Source organism: Phalacrocorax carbo, chromosome 6, assembly GCF_963921805.1.
Source record: "Phalacrocorax carbo chromosome 6, bPhaCar2.1, whole genome shotgun sequence".
Classification (NCBI taxonomy): domain Eukaryota; kingdom Metazoa; phylum Chordata; class Aves; order Suliformes; family Phalacrocoracidae; genus Phalacrocorax; species Phalacrocorax carbo.
In genome coordinates this window covers 5743265-5768033 of record NC_087518.1, presented here as the reverse complement: position 1 = coordinate 5768033, position 24769 = coordinate 5743265, and the positions used below count along the sequence as shown (strand labels likewise).

Sequence of the window (24769 nt, the reverse complement as noted above, 5' to 3'; positions counted from 1 at the left end):
GGAAACAACAGTCATGAACTACAGACAGACAAGGAGTTTTGAACATTTAAAAGTAGAACAAGATGCAAAAAAAAAAATCTTTCCTCTGGTTGCTTACTAGCACGACTAAGCCCCAACACTTTCTCGTCCTCTCTTCAATATAAATGGTGAACTTACAAATTGGTAAATCCTCCTATTCAAATTTTGGTGCTGAAAACAAAACAAAACAAATGTTCCTTTTTGATCTTTAAACAACCCTAAGACACCGCTACGGAAACATTTCGCTATTTCCCTGTTCTGCAGGGAAGCGTGCCAAAATACCAACGTCCCTCCGGTTGAAGCCTGGCTGTTAACATTGCACACAAGTCCTCCAAACCATCATGTGCAAAAAGAGGTCTCACACAAAAACTCTGGCCCAAAATACTCCCCAGACTTTGGAAAAGTTCAGGCCCAGATCCACATCCAGGTTTTGCATCTCAGGTTTAAATATAAACCAAATATAAGGATTCTCTTGACTTCTTCCAAAGAATAGTCTTTTAAGACATAAGACTCAAGAACCAATAAAAAAGGTAATTTAACAATATCTCTAGTGTGTCACCAATCATTTAAAGGGCCTTGAGGCTGCTGCATTCCCACTACAGCACCGTAGCTTTCCCATCCTGCTGGTTTTCAATTGACACTCTCTGTGTTGGTATTTTTTTTCCAACTTAAGCTTGATGGCATTTTTTAAAACTTTCCCTCACAGCTGCCGTCCTCTGCTTGTGCCACTGCTGGGTCCCAGTGGCACCACTGTGGGCCAGGCACGGCTCTGCTGGAGCCCACGGTGGTGGTGGGGGCGAAGGGTCTTCTCCTCTGTATCACGGCATGAGGTTCCGAAGGGAGAAACTTAAGACTTAGATGGAAGCAACTAAAACAGGATTAAAAAAAAAAAAGGGGGGGGGGGGGGGAAGGGGACCGTTGATCAGGATCCCATAGCAATAACTAACCTCAGCCGTTTGCCAGAGCATCCACCGCTTGCTGACTAATCCATGTTGTTCGTGCAAAAAAGGCAACAAGAAGGACCCTCATGGCCATTTTGCCCGCCTCAGCCTGAAGACTGCTGGGAAGACAGAATATCTGGGAGCGGGGAAACGGTCCCTTCCAGCTGCACTTGGTATGAGGGGGATTGGCATCGATTCGCTTTGGTTTTCAGAGATTTTGGGTGCAGCCCAAAAGGCCACGAACCACTTGCAGACGGAGCTGCAGCACCGAGGGTGCCCACCAGCACGCCAGCCCGCGCCACCACGGGCTCCCGCCCCGCTGCGGCTGCGCTCGGTGGCGAGCACGGGACAGGCACATCTACTCCTCAACGGCTACAACCTCTAACAATTTCTGCACGGTCCATTACTCAGTCAAACACAACGGGCCTTGCCCCCCGCCTTGGTTTCTGACACTGAACAGAAATGGGTGTTATTAAGAGAAAAGTGCAGTGGGGAGGAAACGGGTGGGAGACCACCACTTAAATACACTTACCTACTGCAAATGAAATTAATAGTCATAAAAAATAAACTCGTTCAGAAAGTTTTCCTTTGCAAATACCTTTATAGCATACGCTACCACCAGCGTCAGTAATAAGTTTTCAAATGGATAACTGCTAAATGAATATATCTGCTAAAGGAATCATTTTTTTTTTGTGCTCTCCAAGGTTATGTGTTTAGCAGGTTTCAATACTTCAATGAAAAATTGAGGTGGCAATGATTTGCAGGCTAAATTAATGTTAAATACTTCAAAGAACTGGACAAACAAGTCAGCAGCAAAAATTTTATGGGTTCACTTCCTTCAAGGGAACTTAAAGAGCCAGCATTTTATTGCTGTGAATTCTAGTCACTCCTTTTACCCCTCAGCATCTGTTTGAAATATGTAGTAGACAATTGCTTTTTTGGCTCTGACTCAGGTGGTTGAAATACAGGACAAACAGACTACTGTATATAAGCTTTCCTCCAGCAATGAAAATTTTTATTAACTCTCTTGCATAGCAAACTCGGCTGCCTAGCTTCCAATCCCTATAGAATCATCAAGGAATGTGGCTAGTTATTAATTCTGGTGGTCAAGCAAGGGGTGGATACGCTGAGACTTTTCTGCAATATGTAACCTCACATTTGGAAAAAAAAAAAAAAAAAAGGAAAAAAGCTACAGAGGGAAGGAAAAAAATAAATGAGTTCTGTTTAGTTCATCATTCATATGTGTAAAATTCCAAGCTAAATACTAGCTCTGTACATAAATATGTCAGCCTTGTCAAACGGTCCAGCCAAAGAAAACATGGCCCACGGTGGAGGGGTTCAGAATTACCCTCAGAGCCACGAACCTGCCCCACCTTCCATCGCTGTGTCAAATCCAGGAGTTTTCTCACATCGGTGCTTCATAAAAACAACCTGCAAATGCTGCCTAAAAATTGCTCTTCTCACCCCACCCAGCTGAAGGACCAGGGAAAAGAGAAGAACAAGGACAAAGGTACACAAAACAGAGAGGAAGGTCCTTGATCCTCAGCAGACTCAACTTTATTTAAAAGGATCTTGGCCACCTCTAACTCCCGTATTCATTATTTGTCTTCTGCATCCACAACACTGCCCTGGCAACGGTGGCCACTTTCGCAAAGCTTTTGATCACTGAGAAACAACGCAAGATGGTTTCCAGCATTTAACATTGAGTAAAACACTGTCTTTAAATTGCGGTTACTGGCTAATTTGAGCCAATCTTTGGCTGTTGTGATGTATTACAGGTTGCTTTTAGCCTTCTGCTGCGTTTCCAGTATCATAAATACCTAATAGCAGTGGTCAGCATTTAAAAATAAACACTTGCCATGTATTTTTTAGAAGAAATAACTCCAACTGTCTGAAATCCCACTGCTCTGTAGATACTATCACTTTTTGTATTTTTAGTGGACGCTTAACACATAGATCATTAAACGGCTGGACTTTGCTTAAAGCTCCCCCTCAGTTTTGCTATATTTTTGAGAAACAAGGCATCAGTCTACAGCTAGCTGTCTACTTGCTCCAGCTAACTGCTGCACCAACAAATGTAATAGTTTAAATGAGTCTGTTCTACCAATGCCATAAATCAGAGAACACGACTGCAACGTGAAGAGTGTGAAGAGCCATCAAGAGCTGCATACTGCAGAGTTCACTCTATCACGACATGCCCCATGATGCTGAATGTCCCTGGCATCGTACACCACAACCTGAAGCAATGTCCTTATACCATCTTCTGGTCACCACATCCCAGAGGTATCCACTTGACCTTCCATATCTCTTCCAATTTCCCCAGGGGATAGCACAGAGGAGGATACTTCTCATCCCTTCTCTACAATTGCAGTTGGTAGATGAGAAGAACGTGACTTGACTCGTATCTCTCCTATTTCTTACTGCCAGTAGAAAGCAGAGTTTCCCTTCCAGCTTTCAGCTCCTGCTCACCGTTTGTCGGGAGCACAGGCTCTCTCACACCTCGGTTCATCTGGCGAGCACTCGCTGGGCTGCTGAACGTCAGCTCGCGCAGGGAGCGCCCACCACCGCCCCGGCCGCCTCTCCAGCAGCTCCCTCGCAGACAGATACGATATTATAAGCACCACATGTGGCTCCCTGAGATGGTGGCCAAAGAGCACTGATACCCGTCCTGAGGCTTGCTTCTGCACGGATGGCGAGTGCCCCGACAGCTCCAAGCACACCGGGTACCTGCTGCCACCATCATCACCCTCCAGCTCCCACCCGGACAGCCTTGGCCGTTAGCCTGTAGAACTGTTCCCAGTGTTTCTGGGCATCTCATCAGAAAGCACTGCAGATGTGCAGCCTCACAGATACGTGACTACTATAACTCACCCATGTCCAATTCATTCCTAGAAAGGAACTGTTCAAAGCTGGAATCCACCGGAACAAGAAAGGTCAAGCCCTGTAACCCATAGGGAACAACCTCAAACCCTCTCTCCACACGAAGCCTGCCATGCATGGGCTCTAACTGGAAAGCAATTTTGATGCACAGCCGCAGCACACTTTTCCACGTCTACCAAGTCATACTGACTCCAAAAGGAGGAGCGCCCTTTCCATGAAAAGGAGGTGCTAGGTGAAAAAGCGCAGATTGTCCTGAGGCAATCTTGGAAAGTGAGGTACAAGCCCATGTTGGAAAAGGCCATTCATACTGCTGGTCAAATTTTCCTCAAGCCATTTATCCAGAACATTCAGCGAACCATGCCAGTACCGTAAAGTGATGGTACTCCAAACCAAGCGCTGAAAGCTACACCCAGAAGACTGTAAACTCCGTATGCTATTGAGTACTGAGTAGTCAACTGTTGTCACCATGTAGATAAGGAAAGGAAGCAGATGCAAAGTACCCCATCATACCGTTTGCAACCTTCTCCAATATATGGGATGTCAGAAAGCCCACAGAGACATGATTATTGTTTAGCGAGCCCACGGTCAATCGTTTTATCCTTTCAATATGGTACTTTGGAGTGATACATATATCGAAACCATAGCCAGATATAAATGGTTCTAGATGCAGAAGAATCCATAAATTTTCCAAATAAACAGGCAGTATTTTCTGCCTAAGCGTTTTTGGTTTATGCAATAGCATGGCACGGCCCTGAGCAGGCTCCTCTGGGCGAGCAGGTCTTCAGGTACCACAAAAGGGTATCTCCCCAGCTCCCCTTACTTTTTGAGGTGCCCGAAGGAACCCTGTAGGAGCTTTACAGAAAGTCGTGCTGATCTGTGCCTTAGGCAAATGAAGCACTAAATAAAAGTGCCAGATTAAATGCTACAGTTAATTCTCATAATAAATTGTGAAAACAGTTAAAAGCAAAAGCACTGTAATTGCTCCCAGGACTGCCTAACCCTGCAGCCTTGAGTCTAAGGATTTGCCTCGGTGCTGGTGTTGCCTTACCCAGTTACACAGCGATTCCCTTCCGTGGAGGTGAGGTGCTGAGCTACGCGACCACACAGGCTTTGCCCAGCAAATGCTCATTATGGCTTTAACACCTCGTGCTTGCCAAGTATCACCCTGAGAAGGAGACGGGGCAGGTAACTAACCCCATCTCGCCGTTGCTAAAGCCGTGGAGCGAAGGTGGCCTGAGCTGGCATCTCCTCCTGGCTCTGCCATCTCGCCTCGTTCAGACAAACCACCAAGCGACGCAGGAGTGGCAGGGAAGGAGAAACGACACGGTAGGCTAGAGATGGACGAACTAGTTTTATCAGCAATACTTGACACGCACACACACTTTTGAAGGGGAGCACCGATCTTCAGAATTTCTTAAAATTGTGTTCGGGCAGTTATTTTCTAGCCCAAAAGCACCCCTTGAAAACCACAACGGACCTCTGAGAAACCTGGCTGCTTTGCTTGTATTCCATTTGCTGGATAAAAGTGTGGCCTTTTAATTCAAATGTTGCCACCTGTCGTCTTTAGCCTTTTTTTTTTTTTGTCACCTCCACTCTTAATTCTCATTTAAGATTCAATTTCAGTTCCCAGAATGAAGCTGAATCCTGCAGTATGAATTCAGGATGTTCAGAACAGTTCTAGGAGTTGTCAAAGTAGCAAATCGCCCCAGCTAGTTGCATAACTTAATTACGGTTTATCTGATAAAACGCCACCTTCATACAAGAGACCCCAAATAAAATGCTTTCCCTGAAATATCCGTAACCTGATTCATCTGTTTTACTCCTGCCTTATGCTGGCTTAGCACCACCGGCAACAGCAGCAGCGTTACACCGACATGAAGCTGAAATAAATCCACGGAGAGACAGACACACCGCAAACACACAGAAATTAATGTGCTTTTCACTGCTGTTCGTGTACAAACACACAGGGAAAAAAAAAAAAAATTTTCTTTTCTTCCTCGCTTTTCGCAAGTTCCTGGCTATCATTCTGAAATGTAGATATTCCCATCATGCCTCGGTGTTTTTCAGCCCCATGATGCCCTCACTTTTGATTGTGTAGATGAAGTTGAAGTGCACAGGGTATTTACTGATCCAGTTATCTTGTTCTGTGACAGGCAGAATCAATCAATCAAGGGGCCAGCTTTATGCTTACGTATTCCAGGCACATCTCCGCACTTCAGGATACGAGATCACAGTGTTATCCAGCCAAATTTGATCAACAAATGCAGTTCCCCTGTGCCACAGCAATCTCAGATGAAGATGTTATTATGTGGAACTGAGCAAAGTGATAAAGACAGTACAGAAAAGGGAGGAAAAGTCCAGCTGGACCTTTCTGACAGCCTCTATATACTACGGCTGCAGCATCCCTTTTTCCGAGGCTAACAAAAATAGCACATTCCCAAGTAGCTGTTGCAAAATGCTTTCTGACCACCCTGTATCTGTTGGTACTTAACAAAAGAAAACATTATGCCGTGGAGTTTCCTAACATATTTTTAAACGCTGGACAACGGATTACAACCCTTGCCACTGTATTTATGGAGATTTCTACAACACAGGATCACAGACTGTATTTTTAAGCACTCTTGTGAACAAGCATACAAAACCTGAAAGCCTAAAAATGTATTTTACAATCACACCTGGCTTAAGCAACCTTCAAGTATTTTTATTTTATTTTTTAATCCCAGCTACAAAAAACGCACATGAATGGGTAAATGTTTAAGTCTGTCTCAAGGAGAGTTGACGCCACGCTTTTATTTTGCCAATAGCTTTTCACTTTGCTATTGCCCTACAGTTATTTTACATTATTTAATCCAAAATACCATCTTTTTGATTCTACCTTTCTTTGCATTTTAAATCTTTAATGGGAGCCTTTGGCAGTCCATGGGCACAATTATTAGATATCTGCAGAGAGAAATTGAAAAATTAATCATACTTTCCATTTTATATTTCTGCACTATACATAAAAATTATCTGGTCTTAAAGCTGCATTCTGTGGTCTTTCGATATTCTCTTCCCAACATGGTAAATACTATGCAAGAATCGGTGTATCTTACATTCAGATCTCTTCAGCTAAACAGTTACATGGAGAATGCCGTGTTCTCTTTTCAAGTGCAAAATTTATTTCAGATCATTTTTCAATTACAAGGCATCTGCTGCTACTTCTTCTGTTATGGACTGCCTAAAAAAATCAGGGTAGAGTAGTCATAGGACTAGTCATAGGACTAGCCTAGGGTAGATTAGTCCTGGACTAATCATATTGATGATACTGAAGTTGTTTATTACCCTTTTATGGGGCTGGGTACTTAGATTACAGTTTTTTCACAACTGTATGCAAAATGTGTAACATAATCCTTACGCAGTTTATTATAGAAACTGATACATGCGTTAATCTGACCTTTGCCTAAATAGACCCCTAACCACAGGGAGAAAAAAAAAAAATCCAAAGGCATCTATCAGCATGTGAGCAGCATCAAAACTGCTAAATCTATTAACTTTGTTTTCCTTTCACTATTATTAAACTGGAAAGCAAAATTCAACTGGAAAATTATGCCATTTGGGTTCCCTTGTCATCATGTAATAAGTATGAGAAATATATGTGCAATAGCCAAATGGCCAATAGACAAAACACCCACTCCAAGTGACGTACTGTTTTCCATACCACTCAGACAAAATCAAAACAACGGAGCTGTTGCAAACAAAAACAAAATAACATTTCCCATAAGCATTCCAGACAGAGAAAATTTACAGGAAAAGAAAGCTGGGAAAAGACCCAGAGCGAAGCGAGCGTTTGTACCTCCAGCCATAAAACCCGCTTCTGCAGAGCTGGTAAACAACAGTTTAACATTAAAAACACATAAAGGCTAACAATTGATTAATTGTCAAACTTGGGAGTTAAAGATTTACACCCGATGGGAGCGCTGGGAGGGCTGCCTTGCCGGCGCTGCGGGGAGGAGGTTGGGGTGCCCGCACCCGGGCGCAGGCAGCGCTGCCCGTCCCTCCCGCCCCCCTGCAAAGGCAGATGCGGCCAAGGAGCACGTTTCATTCAGAAAAGAGCAGGATCCGAGCCCGGCGTGGGGAAAAGCACCAGCGACGAAGCGAGGAGTGGAAAGTAAACAATCAGGTTGATTGCTTCAGAGCAGCGTGTTCTGCAGAGACTTACAATAAAAAAAAAAAAAAATCCAGCTCTTTTTTTTTCTTTCTGAAAGTCCTTCCAACTCTCTGCGCAGCCTGGCGGAATAACGACTTTAAAAAGTGAGGATGTCGCTTTTTTATAGCTGACTCACATTTATATAACTTTGTTAATGCATCTGCTCCCAGGAAGTTACAGTATCTGTGTTTAGCTGCGATACCTGCCCATAAATCGTGGCAGCGCCGCGAAAATCAACAGCTGCATTTTACTATTTCTGCCCGTCAGTTTACAGTGTCTCCATCACAGCGAATTCCTGTCAGCTGCACTCCCGCTAACACAATTCCTATGTTTTGCCTGGCAGTAAATGGACGCTCCTGCCCCAGCATCATCTAAACAACTCTGTTAACATTTGCCCCCGAGCGTCTCTCTCTTTGTCCAGTCCCTGTCTTCTAACAGATGTCATCCAAGTCTAATCAAGCATAAAATGGTCATAAATATTTCTTTCTGGTAGATTTCACATTCGCATTTCATGCAGGGACATGATATTTTTCTGCTACCTCCAGGGAGTACCTAATGCAAAAACCAGTTACTTACATTCAAGGCTCATGTTCCTTTAGTAAAATGCAGCACATGTTCTCAGTGCAAAGACATAAAAAGGCACAAGACTTTATCTTCTTTTGTTTAACTGCACCTTTTCTTTTTTTTTTTTAAAAATACGTGTGCCACAGCTTCCACCTAGGCATGACATTGTCCTCCGCATAACAGGAGAACACACAACCGCATCATGCCGAATTTTGACCCTACCTCTCTCTCGAGCACAAGCATTTTCAAATTTCATACTCCCATACCTTAATTGTTGCATAAAAGATGGATTTCTCTCTTTTTTTCCTCCCCTCAGTTATTTTATTTAACAAGCTATTTAAAGACTTCCCAAGATCAGAAAGGCACGTCTCTATTTTGGTTCATTTTATGCAAAATTTTGCAACCTACCTCATCATATTTTATTAAAAGTTAAATGATTCCAGGACACAAATTTAAGGTTCATGCCTATTTAACAGTTGATGAAGATAATCATGAGATATAAGCTATTTCCATACTTAAACTTTGACAATTCAGGGGAAACTGTTCAAGATAATTAATTCTTCTTGATGCTAGAATCATCAGAGAAATTATATTTATCCTTGGTAAACTCAGTAAATAATACGTCAGACTGGAAAATAAAACTAACCCTGGATTATTCACAAAGCCATATGTCTTATTATTTTTTCCCCTGTTATGTTTGTCAAAGCAGAAATATGACATAGCTATTTAAAGTGAACCACACAACACTTAAAGATATAGATCACAACAGCGAAGCTGTTTTTCCTCCTCCTTCTCCACTGAGCCTAATATTTGATTACTGTTAGTCAAATCAAGCTTTCAGGCAAATAATCTCCATTTTTTAAGTTAATGAGATGTGGTCATGTCGACAACAGCTTGCAGAAACTTTTAATTCCAATTCCTGCAGGCTGTGCTGGCCTCTTTTACAGCAACCACTGTATGAATGAGTCAAATTTGCCAAAATGGCTTATGTAGACAAGTGCACACTTTAAAGAGGCACTAATTAAAAATACCCACTGGTATCATAATTTAAATACCATGAAAATAAACTGTAAAAGTAGCTCAGCTACAATCTTATGGCTTTCCTTAGAGCTCGTTTACTTTAACTAGATGATGTTTTATTGCAGATATATTCCTAGCTAAAAACAATTTTTCGTCTTGGAGGAATTCAAGATTTTGATATAATTAAACAATTTATGTTAATATTTGTTTCACATAAGCTATTAAGTAAGCCCCCCAGAACAAGTGCTAATTGAGAAAGATGCAAAGAAGTAGAGTGCTGAAGTAAGCAGCAAATTTATACTGTTGATTTACTGCTCTATCTGCAACTTCCCCCCTCATTACAGCTCTCTTTCTCCCTCTCATTCTCTGCTATAAGGCTCCCAGCTGTACTGAATCCCATTAAAACACTTTCCTTGGTGCTATTATCTACTGCTTTCCTTAAAAAAAGGAAGAGGAGGAAAACAGAGAAAGAGAGGTGGAGCTTGGTGTTCTTCTCGATGCACTTCCCCGGCCGCAACTTCTCCAAAATCCCTTTTTGTCTTTCTGATTTTTTGGCAAGGAACGCGAGCAGCACAGCTGTAGTGTAACAAAAGCAGACATGAGACCAAAAATAAAATAAAAAAAAAAGTTGGTGCTGAGAGGGTTAAACCTATTTAAGGGGTTAAATATGCAATTACCGCTGACTAAAACCAGAGAGACATATAGATAAATAGAAGAAATGAAGTCCCCAGGTTCCATTCAGAAGCCTTCATCACATTACTACCAGACAGAAAACTCTTTAAGTACCATTTTCAGATGTTAAATCATTGTTCGTGCAGCACATATTCTCACTATTCCTGGGGGAACAATATCTGAAGACAGCGTGCTAACAAATGCAATCCAGTAAACAGGCATTTTTCCTCTTGTTGTTAGTACCTTTGTGTTCCAGCTCCCAGCTCTGTCATCCATGCCTTCCCTCTGCTTTGAAGTTAAAGTACTGAATGAGCGTTGTCATCTATTATCCAGAGTGTGCATGTAGATTATAAATAAGAAATAAAAGTGACTTTCAGTACACTGCTTTTGCATTAGCAAGTTGCCTTCTCTGTTACCTCCTCTGTCCTTCATACTTTGCTACCAACATTATATTAAAAACCTGACTTTAAGTGTTTCTTGTAGAATGCTATAAAATACGTGCACAGCAGAGACAAAGTTTTACTGAAACAAACAAGTCCAGCAGTTTAACCAGGTTCATGAGTTCAGCTTCAATACACTGTTTAACCCTTATCTGCAGATGTCCTTCAGGCCCCCGACACGTTAATTGCATCCCCGGCTTCGTTTGCATGCACGCTACTGAAAACACAGAGCTATTAATTACACTGAAGTTTATTTACAGAAAGAGTCCTTTTCTACTATTGATCAATTATTTATTAATATTTTCCCGCGTAACGATCTCATCGCATTTTTCATTTTAAGGCCCGGAATAAACGCTTTCAATACGAGTAGCAGCACTGGCCTATTTCAACCGCATCTGCTTGTACCTGGTCAGAAAACTCTTTTCCATGAACATAACTACATTAGAGACTAAGACATGTTTCTCCCGATGCTTCCTCTAAAGAGGTGAGTGAAGACAATCTGCACTTTCAGCGGCTAAACCCCTCGATCTTCCCCTGCTTCAGTTGGCTTCACCAAGAGCCCCAGCAGGGCTACAGACCTCCTGCAGCAGGGGCAGTTTAATTTGGAAATGGAGATTACTGAGGTCTGGTGTCTTAATCCACACACACAACCTAAATTACAGCAGTTTAGGAAGAACAAAGGTGTTTGAAGCCCTGAGGGGTGGTGGGCACCCGGAGAAGTACACCCCAGGGATGTCGCAGGGAGTTTTGTCCTGGCCCTGCTCCAGCCGGGAGTCCCTGGGCCACCTCTGGGCAGGGGCACAGTGGACTCGGGTCTCATGCACCGGCTGCCCGGATGGGCCTCTGCAAAGCTAAAATAGATTCTGGGGAAATCTGAGCAGAGCCAAACCAGGCCGAGCCCAAAGCGAGCACTGCTTGGCAACCTGGAAGCCGCAGAAAGTCAGCTTTGGGAACAGTAAGCCCAAGCCTGGGAACAATACACTTCTAAATAAATAACAACAGATCTTTTACACTTAATGAATTCCTCATTATTTAGTGGAACATCCATTTTAGAGGACCAAAAGCATCCTTATGCACCTGGCTTCCTTTCAATTCTGTGTTCAACTCAAAGTCTTGGCAGACATTAACTCTTGCACGACATCTGTCTCATTTCAAGATGATGGGAACATGGAGACCTGAAGACCAAAGCTCCTCTGGAGAGGGAGGGGGAGAGGCTGGACAGGATGCCCCGTGCAGGGACGGGCAGTGCCCTGGCTGGTGCCTGTGAAATTATGGTGTCAGCCGAGATTTCCTGAAAATAAAACCCCTCCGAGCAGCTCCCCACCTCCCCAGACGGCAGCAGCTTTTGGGGCAGAAGGAAAACCCCTTGGCTCTTCTGGCAAAATTTGTGGTACATCTGTGGCTGGGTACAGGCTGGTCAGGTAAGGAATCTGCAGGGCAGGCTCAGAGGAGCCCTCCTTCCCTTCATCTCTCCAGGTGTTCCGGATCTTTCTTCCTTTCATCCTTTTGGATAAACAATAATGACATAAGGAGGTTCAAGCACAGCCCAGTGATTTTCACTCGGACATATGGGAGCCAGTCCTTTCATAAAATCCTTTTGGTAAATGGTTCAAGTCCCCATAAAGACCAGGGCAATCTAGTAATGATTTCCACGGTTGTCGCCTACTGCCTGTCCATAACACCACAAAGAAAAAAAATCAGACAGAGAAAAACGGAATAGGAGGAGAGGCACATATCCCTTCCCTCCCTCTACCAGGGTAAGATGGAAATGTGATTGTGCGGAACAATCTTTCATTAGCAGACAGCACATCTGCAGGCAGCTCAAACAGCCTGAAGAACCCCATCCTCCTTTCCCCTTAGTTAAGGTAGCAGTGGATGGTGCGACCTCCGGATGCACGGCGCGTATCAGCAATGCCACACCAGTGTACAGGGCATGATGCAGACCCCTCCATCAGTGCCAATCTGGGGTGCACAGGAGCCTCTCCTGCTCTGGGAAAGCACCAAGCGTGGGGCCTGACCACATCTTAACCCTGGAGAAAGGGGCAGCCCTTGTGTCCTTATCATTGGGGATCCTTAGCATCGCCACCGCAGGTGGACTTACGCATGCAAACAAGACGTGACTGCAATGCAATCACCACCTCAACTGGCTGCACAGGATATATCGCTGGTAGAAATACAGCAAGGACCAAAAATCAGATAATTGGAGCACAAACCTAAACACATGCCTATGCAGAGCGTCCTGGGGTTATTCCCAGCTTGCCCGAGTACTTGCTCCAGCACGGCCCTGGGCTTCATTTTGTCCTGTGTGTCTCTGACCTTAAGGGACCCCAGTGGCATCACCAGCCAGTGGTCAGCCTTTCTTCTTCTGATCCTGAATAGGGAGATTTCAAGGGGCTAGAGAGAAAAAGAAAAATGTCATTCCTCTCCGCAAAAGATTATCAATCCTTCAACTGGTAGCTTCCTGTGTCACTTAAAAAAAAAGCAGTATCACCTTACAGGACAGCATGCCGGAGATTTCCTGAAAAGCTGCGGTGGCTTTGGTCAGACACCACGGTCCTACCTGCTGGATGCCCGTCGCTCCTGTGGTGCCTGTCCCTGCCCACCACACAGGAGAGCATAAAGTAAAGGCGTATTTTTTTTCTCTGGTAGGGGCGAGTTTCCCACCTACCTCCCATCCTCAGGACTGACAAACCGAGCCCCAGTCCGGCTCCCTTACTCGGCAAGTCTGTATCTCACCCAAGATTACTAAAACATAAATACTCCCAGGTTTCATGAGTTCATTTAACAATAGCTGTATCTCCCCAGCACGAAGGGATCAGCTCCTAAAGACAAGATCAGAGAAGGTGAAAAGCTGGTCTTAGGAAACATGAGATCAGGTACGAAAGGGATTCTTTGCTGTCAAAGCATAATATGTCAGCTTGTGATAAACCTGAATTGCTTCATATACCAAGGATCACTAGACATTAGCTGCTTTTCATATGGCAATATGGTGCAGAGGTTTCAGACAGAATATTGTTTTATGTTGATCATGATAAAACTCTCTGTAGCTTTGATAAAGCCTGCACACAGGCTTTTCATTCAAACTAATGAGTGATACTGGCTGTTGGATGCCGAGACACGCTCTTGATGCTTTCCAATGGTTCAACTCGTAACTAGGAATCAATTCAGCCTGGATAAGCAAGTGTGTTACTCATCTAAGGGGTTTTGAATGATGATCCCCTTCCCTGTGTTTTCCCTAGGTACATGTGAAAAGGTACGGTGACAAAGGCAGCACCACATGTTGGCAAAGTGCATCTCTTACCAGAGGGATCTCCTGGGTTCAGCCTGCTCTGAACGAACAGTTGGCTCACGCTGTAATCAGCCATCAAACAGCTCAGACCCTATGGGCTATTCACTTAGCGCAGGCCTTTTGCTGCTCTGTTTTCCAACATCTGTTTCAATGCTTGTCATCTCCCTGCTTTAAACAAATGTACTGCAGATGTCTTGTCTTGTGGACGACAGAGACTTGGCAAAGATGGAAATAGTGGCCTCCAAATGACAGAGCACAGCTACGGCAGTTATTATTGGGGGGTTCTGGATGGACTCTGCGTTAAACACGAAATGAGATTTTACACTCGCACCCCCACCCCATGTCTCTCTTTAAACCTGTTTTGCCCTTCAAATTTTAGAGACTGATGAAGGACAGGGGTCAGGATGCGGACTGAGATGCAGCTTACTCAGAAACATGTGGCCTGAGTCTTCTCAAAAGATTTATCATTGACATACACAATTAAATGGGAAGACACACCATTTGCTCATCTTTTGCTCCAAGGATGATCTGATACAAGACTGGAGATGGAGGGACACGGTGTGTGGCAAAGATAGCAGCTTCTGAGACCAGATTCTGGCCTGAAAACAACAGAAAAGAGACTTCCTTGGGCTAAGATTGTGCTTCTGAAAGAACCAGTAGATGAAATGGCATACACAAGAAGAAACAGGGATGGGTTACTGCGAGGGGTCTCCAGGCACATCCTTCCTAGGGTGTTCGTTTTATGCAAACCCAGTTTGAGCTTCCACTAGGAAAACCAGTTACCTGAGAATCTGGCGTTTTGTATTTTTTTGTTAATGCTACTTTTGCCCTGCGAAAGCATCTTTCCTATAGCTGTTTAAGGCTTGGCTGGGGTGAGTTATGTAGTTAATAAGATTCCAACAATCTCACTTTACATTAGTTTGGTTAATTGGTGCAATAGCTGTAAAGAGGCTGGAACAAGCCAGGTGCTGGCTGGTCGCTCTTCCCACTGCTCTGTCCTGCCCAGTGAAGGCAACATGGGTATGTCTGCACTGTTTTGAACGTTAAGTGCAGGTAACAGGTCAGTCCGAGATGTGGGTAGTTTTTTAAAATGAAAGGGAAAACATGCATCTGTTTTGGAATGGAGGAACAGAGGAAAAACAGAAGTCCTGTGTTTTGACTGTAAAGACTTCTGATAGTATCTCAAGAGACATTTTCATCAGCAAGCTAGGAAAACATAATCTTAACAAAATTACTGTATATTGGGTGTATGTCTCCATGGGTCACTCCGAATGGAAGACAAGAAACGTGTGCTGAAGAGGTCCATCTTTTTCAATAACAACACAAATGAAGTAACAGACAACTCCAAATCTGGGGATGATACTACATCGGGAGCGACTGCAAAGATGTTGGAGGAGAAAGCGGAGAAATTGTCTGTAAAAATGGGATGGCATTTATTGAGGGTACGTTATAAGATGCTACAATTCAGCTGGAATACCCAAACTTTGTAAGGAAGACAACAAGGAAGACAACCGATTATGCAGCACTTCGTCGGGGGGGGAAAAAGCCTAAGGATTACAGCGGATCACAAGTTGAGTATGAGTCAACAGGGTCACGCAGTTGCAAACATTACATGTACCACAGTCAGATGCATAAACAGGAGCACTGCCTGCAAGTTATATTTTGGGAACTGCATTGCCTCCACTTGCTCCAGCAAGACTTCAGCTGGAAGATCATGTCATTGGAGCACTGCGATTCAACATGAACACAAGACTGGAGAGAATCCAGGGGACAGCGACCAGAAGAATCACAGCTCTGGAAAACAGGGTTTACAAGGACAGAGCTAAGATTGCTTAAGTTCTGAGAAGGCGGAGGGTATGGACATGGAAACAGCATTCATATGTGAAAAACCATGCTGTAAAGAGAAAGGTGACAATCTGCTCTCCGCCCGTTACAGACACAACAAGAGGGAAGAGTTGTACTTGAAGGATGAGCGTTTTGGTCAGGCGTTGGGAAGAAGCTTCCTAACGGAGAGTTGAGCACTGGAAGACCCTGCCTGGGCAGGAGTGAAACCTCCATTGACAGACTGGTGAGGCACGGATCAAGCAGACTCGGGAGTGTCAAAAGATACGTTCACTCCTGCCTTTGGCCTGCACAGAAAGACTGGGGGGAAAAAAGCACCTGTTTTTCCAAAATCCACAAAAAGGTGTAAGATTAGAGAGGAGTTCACAGCAAAGCTGGGCTGGTGGGGTGCCCTGTTCTGCGTGTGGTTGCAGCGAGGCCATCAGCCAGCACGAGAGGAGTTACTAACACAGGCTCTTGGTGACCTTGGAAGGATCCCCAAAAGTGAACACGGCAGGCGCTTCCCTGCCCCCAGGGAAAGGCACATAGTTTTTTTGCTCGCAGTTTATGAATCTTTGACATACAGCCCCTATGACACAGCCTTGGAAGACCATATCTTTTATTTATTATGCCTAGCAATTGTCCTTGTAACCAATTAGGAAAAAAAGCAGGTGGTCAACAGAAACTCTGCAAAATAAAACCCCTTAGCAAAGCAAACACCATACCTTTCAGAGAAAAAAAAAATACTGTAAACAGAGCTAATCACTGCTAAACCCTTATAATCCAGTCCTTGCCCAAGTTAAGAGACCAAGAGTGAAACACTTCAAAAAGCATTAAGCAGAGGAATTGGTGAATCATTTCTCAAGGAAAAGGAGGAGTCAGAACTATTTTTAAAAAACTCCAAATGCTTGCCAAGGGGCTCAAACCCACCCCGTCGGCTGGGACTAAGGGACAAAGGGTCCCATGTTGCCCGCCGGGATGGCTGCTCTGGGGACCAGGGAAAAGGCTGCCATCACAGGCTTCAGCCTGGCAGTCGTAATGAAAGACTCGTCGAACAGAAAATGGCCCACTTTCAGCTCCGCTATAAAATATCTACAGTTACCAGCATTCCCTGTACCTCGTTGAGTATTACGTTCAATAATATTAATAGGCTCATATTTACCATATCTTAAAAGCTAACAATCCCATTGCCGGCACTAATTAAAAAGACAAGAAGCTGAAAAGAAGCAGTGGATTATTTCTTCAATATGGATTCATGCCTAGATCTAATAAAACCCGCTTTAGTGTTATAACCTTATATTTGTTTCAAGAACGCTATAAAAGATAAGTCTGCTTTTTGTTGTTTATTGACTTGGAGGGTTTTTCCTTCGGATCTGTAATACAGCATTACAGCTATGGGGAGGCGATGGAGTAGACTGTTTTCCCTGAACAAAACAACGCTTCTGTTACCCAGATGCCACATCTGGGACGATGGCTGTGAAGAAACCGCCACGCCTATTCAGAGGGTAGAACGCAGGAATTAGGGAGGTTTACCTGTAACAAACCCTCCCTGTGACCTTACAGAAAGCACTACACCTACGGCTGCGAGTGCGTGCCACGGCCACCTTTCCCAGGCGGTGGACCGTGTGGTTTCTTCCAGCCACAGAGCATCCCTGCCACAGAACCGGAGCTCCCGTGCACGCGTGCTCGGCGGATCTGATGCCTTCGCCCAGGCCAACCCGCTCCGCACGTACACTCCAAGTGCACTACACAGTCCCAGGGGGAACTTTCTACTGCACCACAGCACACAACCTTCCTAACCTGCAACTGAGGATAAAATTAATAATGAGACAGAGCAGGGCCTTAATCAGCCTCGTCATCAAAAACGTTGCAGGCTTTCCAACAAAATCCCAACAGTTGCTTCCCTTACGCACCTGTCCGTCCTTCCCCGAGTTTCAAGATGAGGACTGACACAGTATAGGAGCGGGTACGTAATGCAGTACAACAAAATAAAGATAAACTACAGCCACTCTCCCAAAACCAGAGCTTCTCCTAGGTGAGCTCATCTTTAGACCTAGTTTCTCATTTAAGCAGAGGCCAGAAGAAGTCTCCTGGAGACTGCTGGGACTGGCCTTTGAGGATCTGAGCGCTCCCAGTGCTTTCCCATGCGTAAGGAGAATTCTACACCATTTTAGTTCTAGTTTTTCCTGCAAGATGCTGGGCCCCACTACTTCATAACAAGTTCCATTTCTCCTTCCCCGTGCCTGTCTGACCTTTCTCCTTCAGTGAACCACTTAATTATGTGGAAACAAAAATACAAAACGATGATAGTTTAAAAACACGAATGCCCTAGCTTTATACGTGAGAGAGCAGCCAAAACCCCCAAAGTTGTGGGTCTGCTGCTGATTAAGGATGCCAGAAGGCACTAGGGAAGAGCCACCCTCTGCCCACACAGCCCTTGTGAGCAGCTAGGGACCCTACCCCTGTTTTAGCACGTATCTCTCTGATTACTAGAAAACGGAGAAAAAAGCATGAATGGCAGACAGTCAGTGGTCTTACAACATTTTGCAGTGTTGCAGTTCTTTCCTGGCAGAGGTTTTTTGGTATCAGTGATAATAACAAGGAAAATGTAAGGAAAACTTCATTTGAGCACATCAACAGCGACCGCATTCCTTTAGCTTGTGATCACTCTAATTCAAACAGACAAGATATTTCCCCCCCTCCTTTCCTGCACTTAATTTCCAGGTAGAGTTTGTTAAAGCCTGAAATCCCACCTGAACTTTGGCAAGTCTTTCTAAAAAAAAAATAAAAAAAAACAACCACAGAGAGAAAAAAAGGACCCATACACAAATATTTGGCTAAGCGACCCATAGCAAATTGCGTAATGCCAGTTAAAAGTTGTGTTTTTTAAGTATCAGCCCCAGAGGTTTTATCTGAAATAAAATCCTGATTAGTTCAGAATCTGGAGGCAAACTGTGACCTTGCTCTGCATCTCCAAATTTGAAACATTTGTGTTGTGCCCTTCAATAATGATGACTCTTGCTAGAAAGGAACAAAATCCTTTCAAAGACTTGCTTATTTCATTTAATAAGGTAAGAAGGCTCCAAACACGCATAGAAGAATTAGTTCAGCCTTGAAGCTTGATCAAAAGAGGTCACCCAAAATCGGAAATACAGTGCTCTATCAAGCAAAAATGACCCATCTCCAGGCATGCAACCGCCTCCTGCGTCCCTGCATGCCCAGTGATGTTTCTGTCTATAACAATCCCAGCCCTCAATCCTTAAGGTCATTAAATGAGAATCAGGATTAGGTCAGCACACAGAACACAAGGAATTATATCCATTTCTTGCATCCTTCTCCTCGGTTTGCCTGGGAACACACACTGAGGGCTGGGGGCGAAGGGGAGGACCGCACTGATGAGTTTTGTAACACGTTGCCAGGTAGATTAAATAGCCTACCTCTCTCCAACCTTTGCTTTACCAGCCTTACACTTTCAGTAGCCAGGGAAAAAAAAAAATAAATAAAACCCCTTAAAAGAAAAAGAAGAAATATGATTAAAAATAAATTGAAAAGCCCAACTTGTAATAAAGCTGGCACTTGCCCGGGGCTTCAGAAATGTCTGAGACATGACACTGACTTCACAGACACTCTACAGACACAATATATAGCTTTTATAGGGGAAAAAAAGATACCTTTGCGCTATTTAAAACAGGTTGCAAATACAGTTTATGTTTTGAAAACGTGGGGAGCACGGCTAACAAAATACAGAAAGCAGCAACAAAACAAGCAACATTAATCCTACAAAACTGTCATTATATAGTGTTGTTGTTTACACTCAGCCTCCAAAAAATACCTTCTGTTAATTTTTTTTAATTAATGGGCTGCTATACAGTTAAATAAACTCATGAAGAGCATTCATGACTCTTGCATTTTTACTTCGTATGCCAACCTTTATTTGCATTACTGTTATAAATTACAACAATACTGTTGATATTCTTCTCACTTGCTGTGACACCCAATGGAGCTCCACAGGAGAAAGAACATAACACAGGAAACCAGGGCATTTGATTTTGCTCTCATTTAAATGTATTTAAGTCAGACAAAACTCCACTGAAATCAACGGCTATGCTAGTGAAAACCACTGCAATTCCGTCGCTGCTCCTAAGGCACTGCCAAACAATCTCCCTACATGCCGCGTTTCCAAATACAGTTAGACTACTTCTAAAATACCAGCAATCCATGCAACTTCTTATTGGTGTGAAATTACTTAAGCCTTAATTCAGCAAGGTGCTTAAGCACATTCCTAATTTTACAGGCGTGGGACATGGCAGCGACCTTAATCCGGCTACTCACGCCCTTACGTTTAGGCACAAGATTAAGCATCTTGTGACATTAAAAGCCACAATGACGAACAGTTCCACACGAATTAAAGACTGCTTCACGCCCTCCCAGGCACGCTACCATTTTAAGTTTGCCGTATCCCAGGTTTGGTTGCACCGCTTATTAGATAACCCGTAACGTACGAAGATCCATAGCCTCTAATAATTTGAATTACACCAATCATTTGAAATAAGACTTTTCAATTTCTATCTGATGCCTTCTGAACTTCATTCGCAGTGTATACACAGGCTGGATAATAGCTTTAAAGCATTCCTTTGTGGAGTTTCCCTAAACAGCCCTCCTGAATGTGTAACTTCATTGCTTATGAGTAAGCATAAGCAAATATAAGGGGAGAGTGCACACCTACGAAAACAGCTGGGAACAAACATTCCACTGCTGAATTTTCACATGAGATGCAAGGCTAAAACACAAACCAGCAAACATATTTCAGGAGCTACATCTCTTCAAAGAGCCCACATAAACCTAAACGATTACTGCATGATCTTAATTTACCAGAAGAAGTAAAAAAAGACCCAACACCCACCCCCAAAAATAACAAAAAATCTCCAGAAATAGACATCCATAGCCTAAAGAGGACTTCTGGATTTGGATGTGCACATAATTCAGGTGATTACATGTCTAATGACCCAGCTTCTGCATGTACATGCTTGTATCCGCACACACAACTGCAGAGCTCTGGGTGCCAATGTCAAGGTGCTTTGAGGACTCAGACTTATGCAGTTATTTATCAAAGACCTCAGAAGCAAAATAAAACATAACCAAGGCAAAGAAAAAAAATTAATCTCAGCAAGTGCAACAAAGTGATAGTTTCCCCTTACCCTTCAACAGCTAGAGAAAATTTAAGTCTTGTTGATGTCAATAAGTAGTTATAACAAAGGCATTAGTAATAGTGAGGATAGAGAATGCTGTGCCAATGTTCTCAGCATGGTTCATTGACACGAGATCTAAAAATTGAATTATTAAGGAAAAAAATCATTGATTCTAAAATCCAGGCAAGGTAGCCAGCCTATGTTAAAACTTATTTAATTTTTCCAGTGCTGCTTCGTTCCTAAGCTCTCAGAGCCACAGCTTTTTCCATTGAAAAGCAAAAGACATTTTACGCACAATTTTCCCTCTACTAGAAAGAGGTATATTGTGCCCTTCAGTGAACATAAAATTGATATTATCATCTCTTAGTTTATATCTCACTACTTAACCTTCAGATTAAAAGTTATTAGATTTGAATGACTAAAAAGACATCATGTCACCTTCCGTTCAATGTTGGGAGATCGGAGAACTTGGGGGAAAAGTCTGAACGATAAAAGCACAAAGTTACCAGGAGCATAAAGTTGTTTTTCACATTCTCTGATGAAAAGACACAAGCTCTACAAATGCAGTGATTTTTTTTTTTCCCCACGATGTTGTAATCATCAATTATCAGCGTACTACGACACAAAAATCAGATGCAATCCCAACAGCCTGCATGGAGTTTAATCTATACTTTCAAATGGCTCTTTCAATAGCAACGGCAGTTTAATAATTAGGCTTTATGTCTATTCGGACTAAATGACTCAACACGGATGCTCCCTGAAAGTCTAACAAACAAATTTGGTCTAACCCAGTTATGTCAATATGAAACAAAGGCTTTATCTTGGATCTAGTTTAGCACTTTTGTTCTAAAGAGATAAATCCACATCATCATCAATGGGACCAAAAAGCTCCTGATGCAGTTTGTAACCTCTCCCCACAGGCTTTTGAAACAAGATGAAACTCACCAAACTACTTAAAAAACAGAAGAAAAAAAAAGGCATTACTTTAACTCGCACTGTGATATTTTCAGAATTCTTTCTAGTCAAATCTTCTTTCTGATCTGCCCAATTAAAGGAGCCTCTCAACAATACACTAAAACCCCCATTTCTTGTACATTTTCCTCGTCTTTGGACACGAACAAAATCTGAAGAAACCACGTATTCCCTCTGGAGTTCGCTTCCCTCAGCCAAACACTTCGCATCTCAGCATTTCTCGAAACAGCTACTGCCAAAGGGCCCAACTGTGGCAACTTCGCATCTGTACCACAAACACCCCAACTGCAGTCAGTGAGACCGACTGTGAAGAAATCACTGACTTGGGCCCAGAGACCAGAACCTAGTCCAAATTTCTCATGTCTGTCAAACATTCTTTTTACCTCCTATACATGAAGAAAATTTTATTTTTTCATTTCTATACATTCAGTGGAATAAAAGTGTAAAAAGTACTAACCAGGATGCAGTGAAATATGTATAATGCAATCTTTTTTTCTTTTTTTTTTTTCCAAGGGAAAAAACCCTTCTTTCCTTACTTTGTGGACACATGGCAAAACTAGTATTTACCTAAACTCTTCAGAAAGCTTGAAGTGACACTTTGTAATTACAGTATAGTTCAGCTGAAAGACAGAGTGAAGAAACAAAACTTCCCTGCAATTATTTATATAAACTTCCTCCTTGTTTCTCCACGTACCAGTTGCATTTATATCGCTATTCCAGTTTGTCATAAACACAGTCACCTTGTAACCCTTTTTATCAAGCAATCTATGCACTACCTAAAAGTACACTACACTCCGTCAGACAAGCTATAGGTTTACATTATACAAACATTCCGATTCTGCCTGCTCAGCGCACGTTGTCAATAAATGCAAGCAATTGCAAAACAGCAGTGTGTGTTTTTTTCTTTAAGAGAACACTGATACGAGCCTGCCAGTTCTGCAAAATAAACTCTTCGCAATCTCTGCAGCTAATCTGTCAACAAATTACTATTAAAGTCATACCTCCTAAAAGTTCAGAAGCATTCTGGATTAGACAAAAGATACTGAGTTTTATACTCGTGGGGCAGTACTTGAAGCTACGGTATCAAAGTGGATCTTGCTATTGATGTGAAGAGGTTTGTATTTCTGCCACTGTGCCACACAGCGTTTGGTGCCTTGCTGCTATACATCAGAATTCAACTTTGTTTTCATTCTCTTTGTTCAATTCATGTTCTTGTTTTTCTGCTAATGAAGTGAAGAACAATTTAATGAATAGTCCTGAGGATAAAAATGAAACACAATAAATAGTATTTATTTTATAAGCTAAAAAAAAAAAAAAAAAAAAGACCTGGCTAGGACTACAGCGTTAAACCTTCTATTTGAGTAGGCGTCAGAAACCACTGAAGCAACTAAAGCTGTGAGCGTGTACATTAAAAGGCAGTTTGTCCCCATGAGCCTTTTCTACTCCTTGGTAGACAAGAGTCACCCCATCATTACATGCTTTCTGTCCAAGCTTCCCTCGCCCAGCCTGACAGGCAGCTTGTGGGTCACTCCGACACCCATTTATCACCTCCCAGATGTTTTCTGTCATGCCTCAGAGCCAACGGGTGTTGCCAGGCTCTGCCTGGTACCCCGTTCCCAGGTTTTCTGCCCCGTCTCTTGGTTCTGCCTCTGTGGGAACCGTGGGCTCCCGAGCCTCACTGCCTGACTCCATACCAAATGCTCACTTTTGATCTTTTTAGGAAGTCCAATGACCCAGGAAACCTTCATGCCTACTCCAGGTTTTATAGGCAGGTCACCAAAACCCTGCCCATTCCACCTCGTCCTGACAGTCATGCCCACGAGACATCGACCGCTGGCACCTGCGGAGCCAGCAGCAGCGGGAAGGCCACCTCTCCCACCCTCAGCAGGTGCCAAAACGCTGCGGGAAAGGGTTTTCCTTCCCTTTCAGTCTGGTTCTGGGGCAATTTCTCCTGTATATATCTCCATTTTCATCCAACTCTTCCACAGATGTACTGTCCCTGAAGCTTGTATTGCTTTGGCTTTCTTACTTCACGATTACACATATATAATCATCAGTTGGAGCTATTTGGTTTTATTATACACAGCAGAACTCATCCTCACATTTGCTCCTCCCAGCTTAAGAGTACGTTTTACAAGATTGCTAATGCTAAAGTAATTTAGCATCACATCACTCTCTGTCTCCCCGCACGGCAGAATCACCCTAAGACAACACGGGCAGCGTAAAACTTGTCCTACGAGTCCTCCCTGCGCTTACTACAAGAGTGCTCACGCCGTACACTGGTCCTTCAGACACAGGAGCATTTGTGGTGCGCAGTATTTTTCCATGGTAAAATATTTACAAGTTTGTAAACCCATTAAAACTTCCTAAAAAACCTGAAGCATTTCTGTTTTCCTCTCTCATGCTAACAGAGCTCCCAGTCCTTATAAATTCATAAATTTCACAAAAAGTGGGAACCAAAGTTCAGCACAGACGCTTTACACAAGCCATTGTAAGTCCAGGTTCCACTGCTCAGCCACGCTCATCACGGGAGCGCACAACTCCCCGCAACAGCAAAGCTCAAACTACCCACCACTGATTTCCCCCGCCCCGACAAAACAAGTGCCAGGTGGCAAAAAAGGAAAGATTTGAACAAAATGCTCTTATGAAATAGCTGTTTAATTCAGAACTCATTCATTTGTATTGAAGAAGTGTTTCATAGAACGCATTCTGTTAAGTGACCTGAGAGCATATGTTGTATACGGAGAAACATCTAAACATTATGCTCCATGTTGTAT

General features: G+C 43.2%; 1 protein-coding gene across 11 annotated transcripts in view; it reads right to left on the bottom strand.

The window, feature by feature from the left end:
• Positions 1 to 24769, bottom strand: part of FOXP1 (forkhead box P1) — a 391149-nt gene that overhangs the window by 142170 nt on the left and 224210 nt on the right. Inside the window, exon 1 of one of the 11 annotated variants that reach the window (XM_064453475.1) lies at positions 10525 to 10799. The exons of the other annotated variants lie outside the window; for them this stretch is intronic. Within the exon in view, the coding sequence (XP_064309545.1) occupies positions 10525 to 10557 (33 nt within the window). The 5' untranslated portion in view covers positions 10558 to 10799. Of the gene's footprint in view, positions 1 to 10524; positions 10800 to 24769 lie in introns of those variants that run through there. 11 annotated transcript variants of the gene reach the window in all.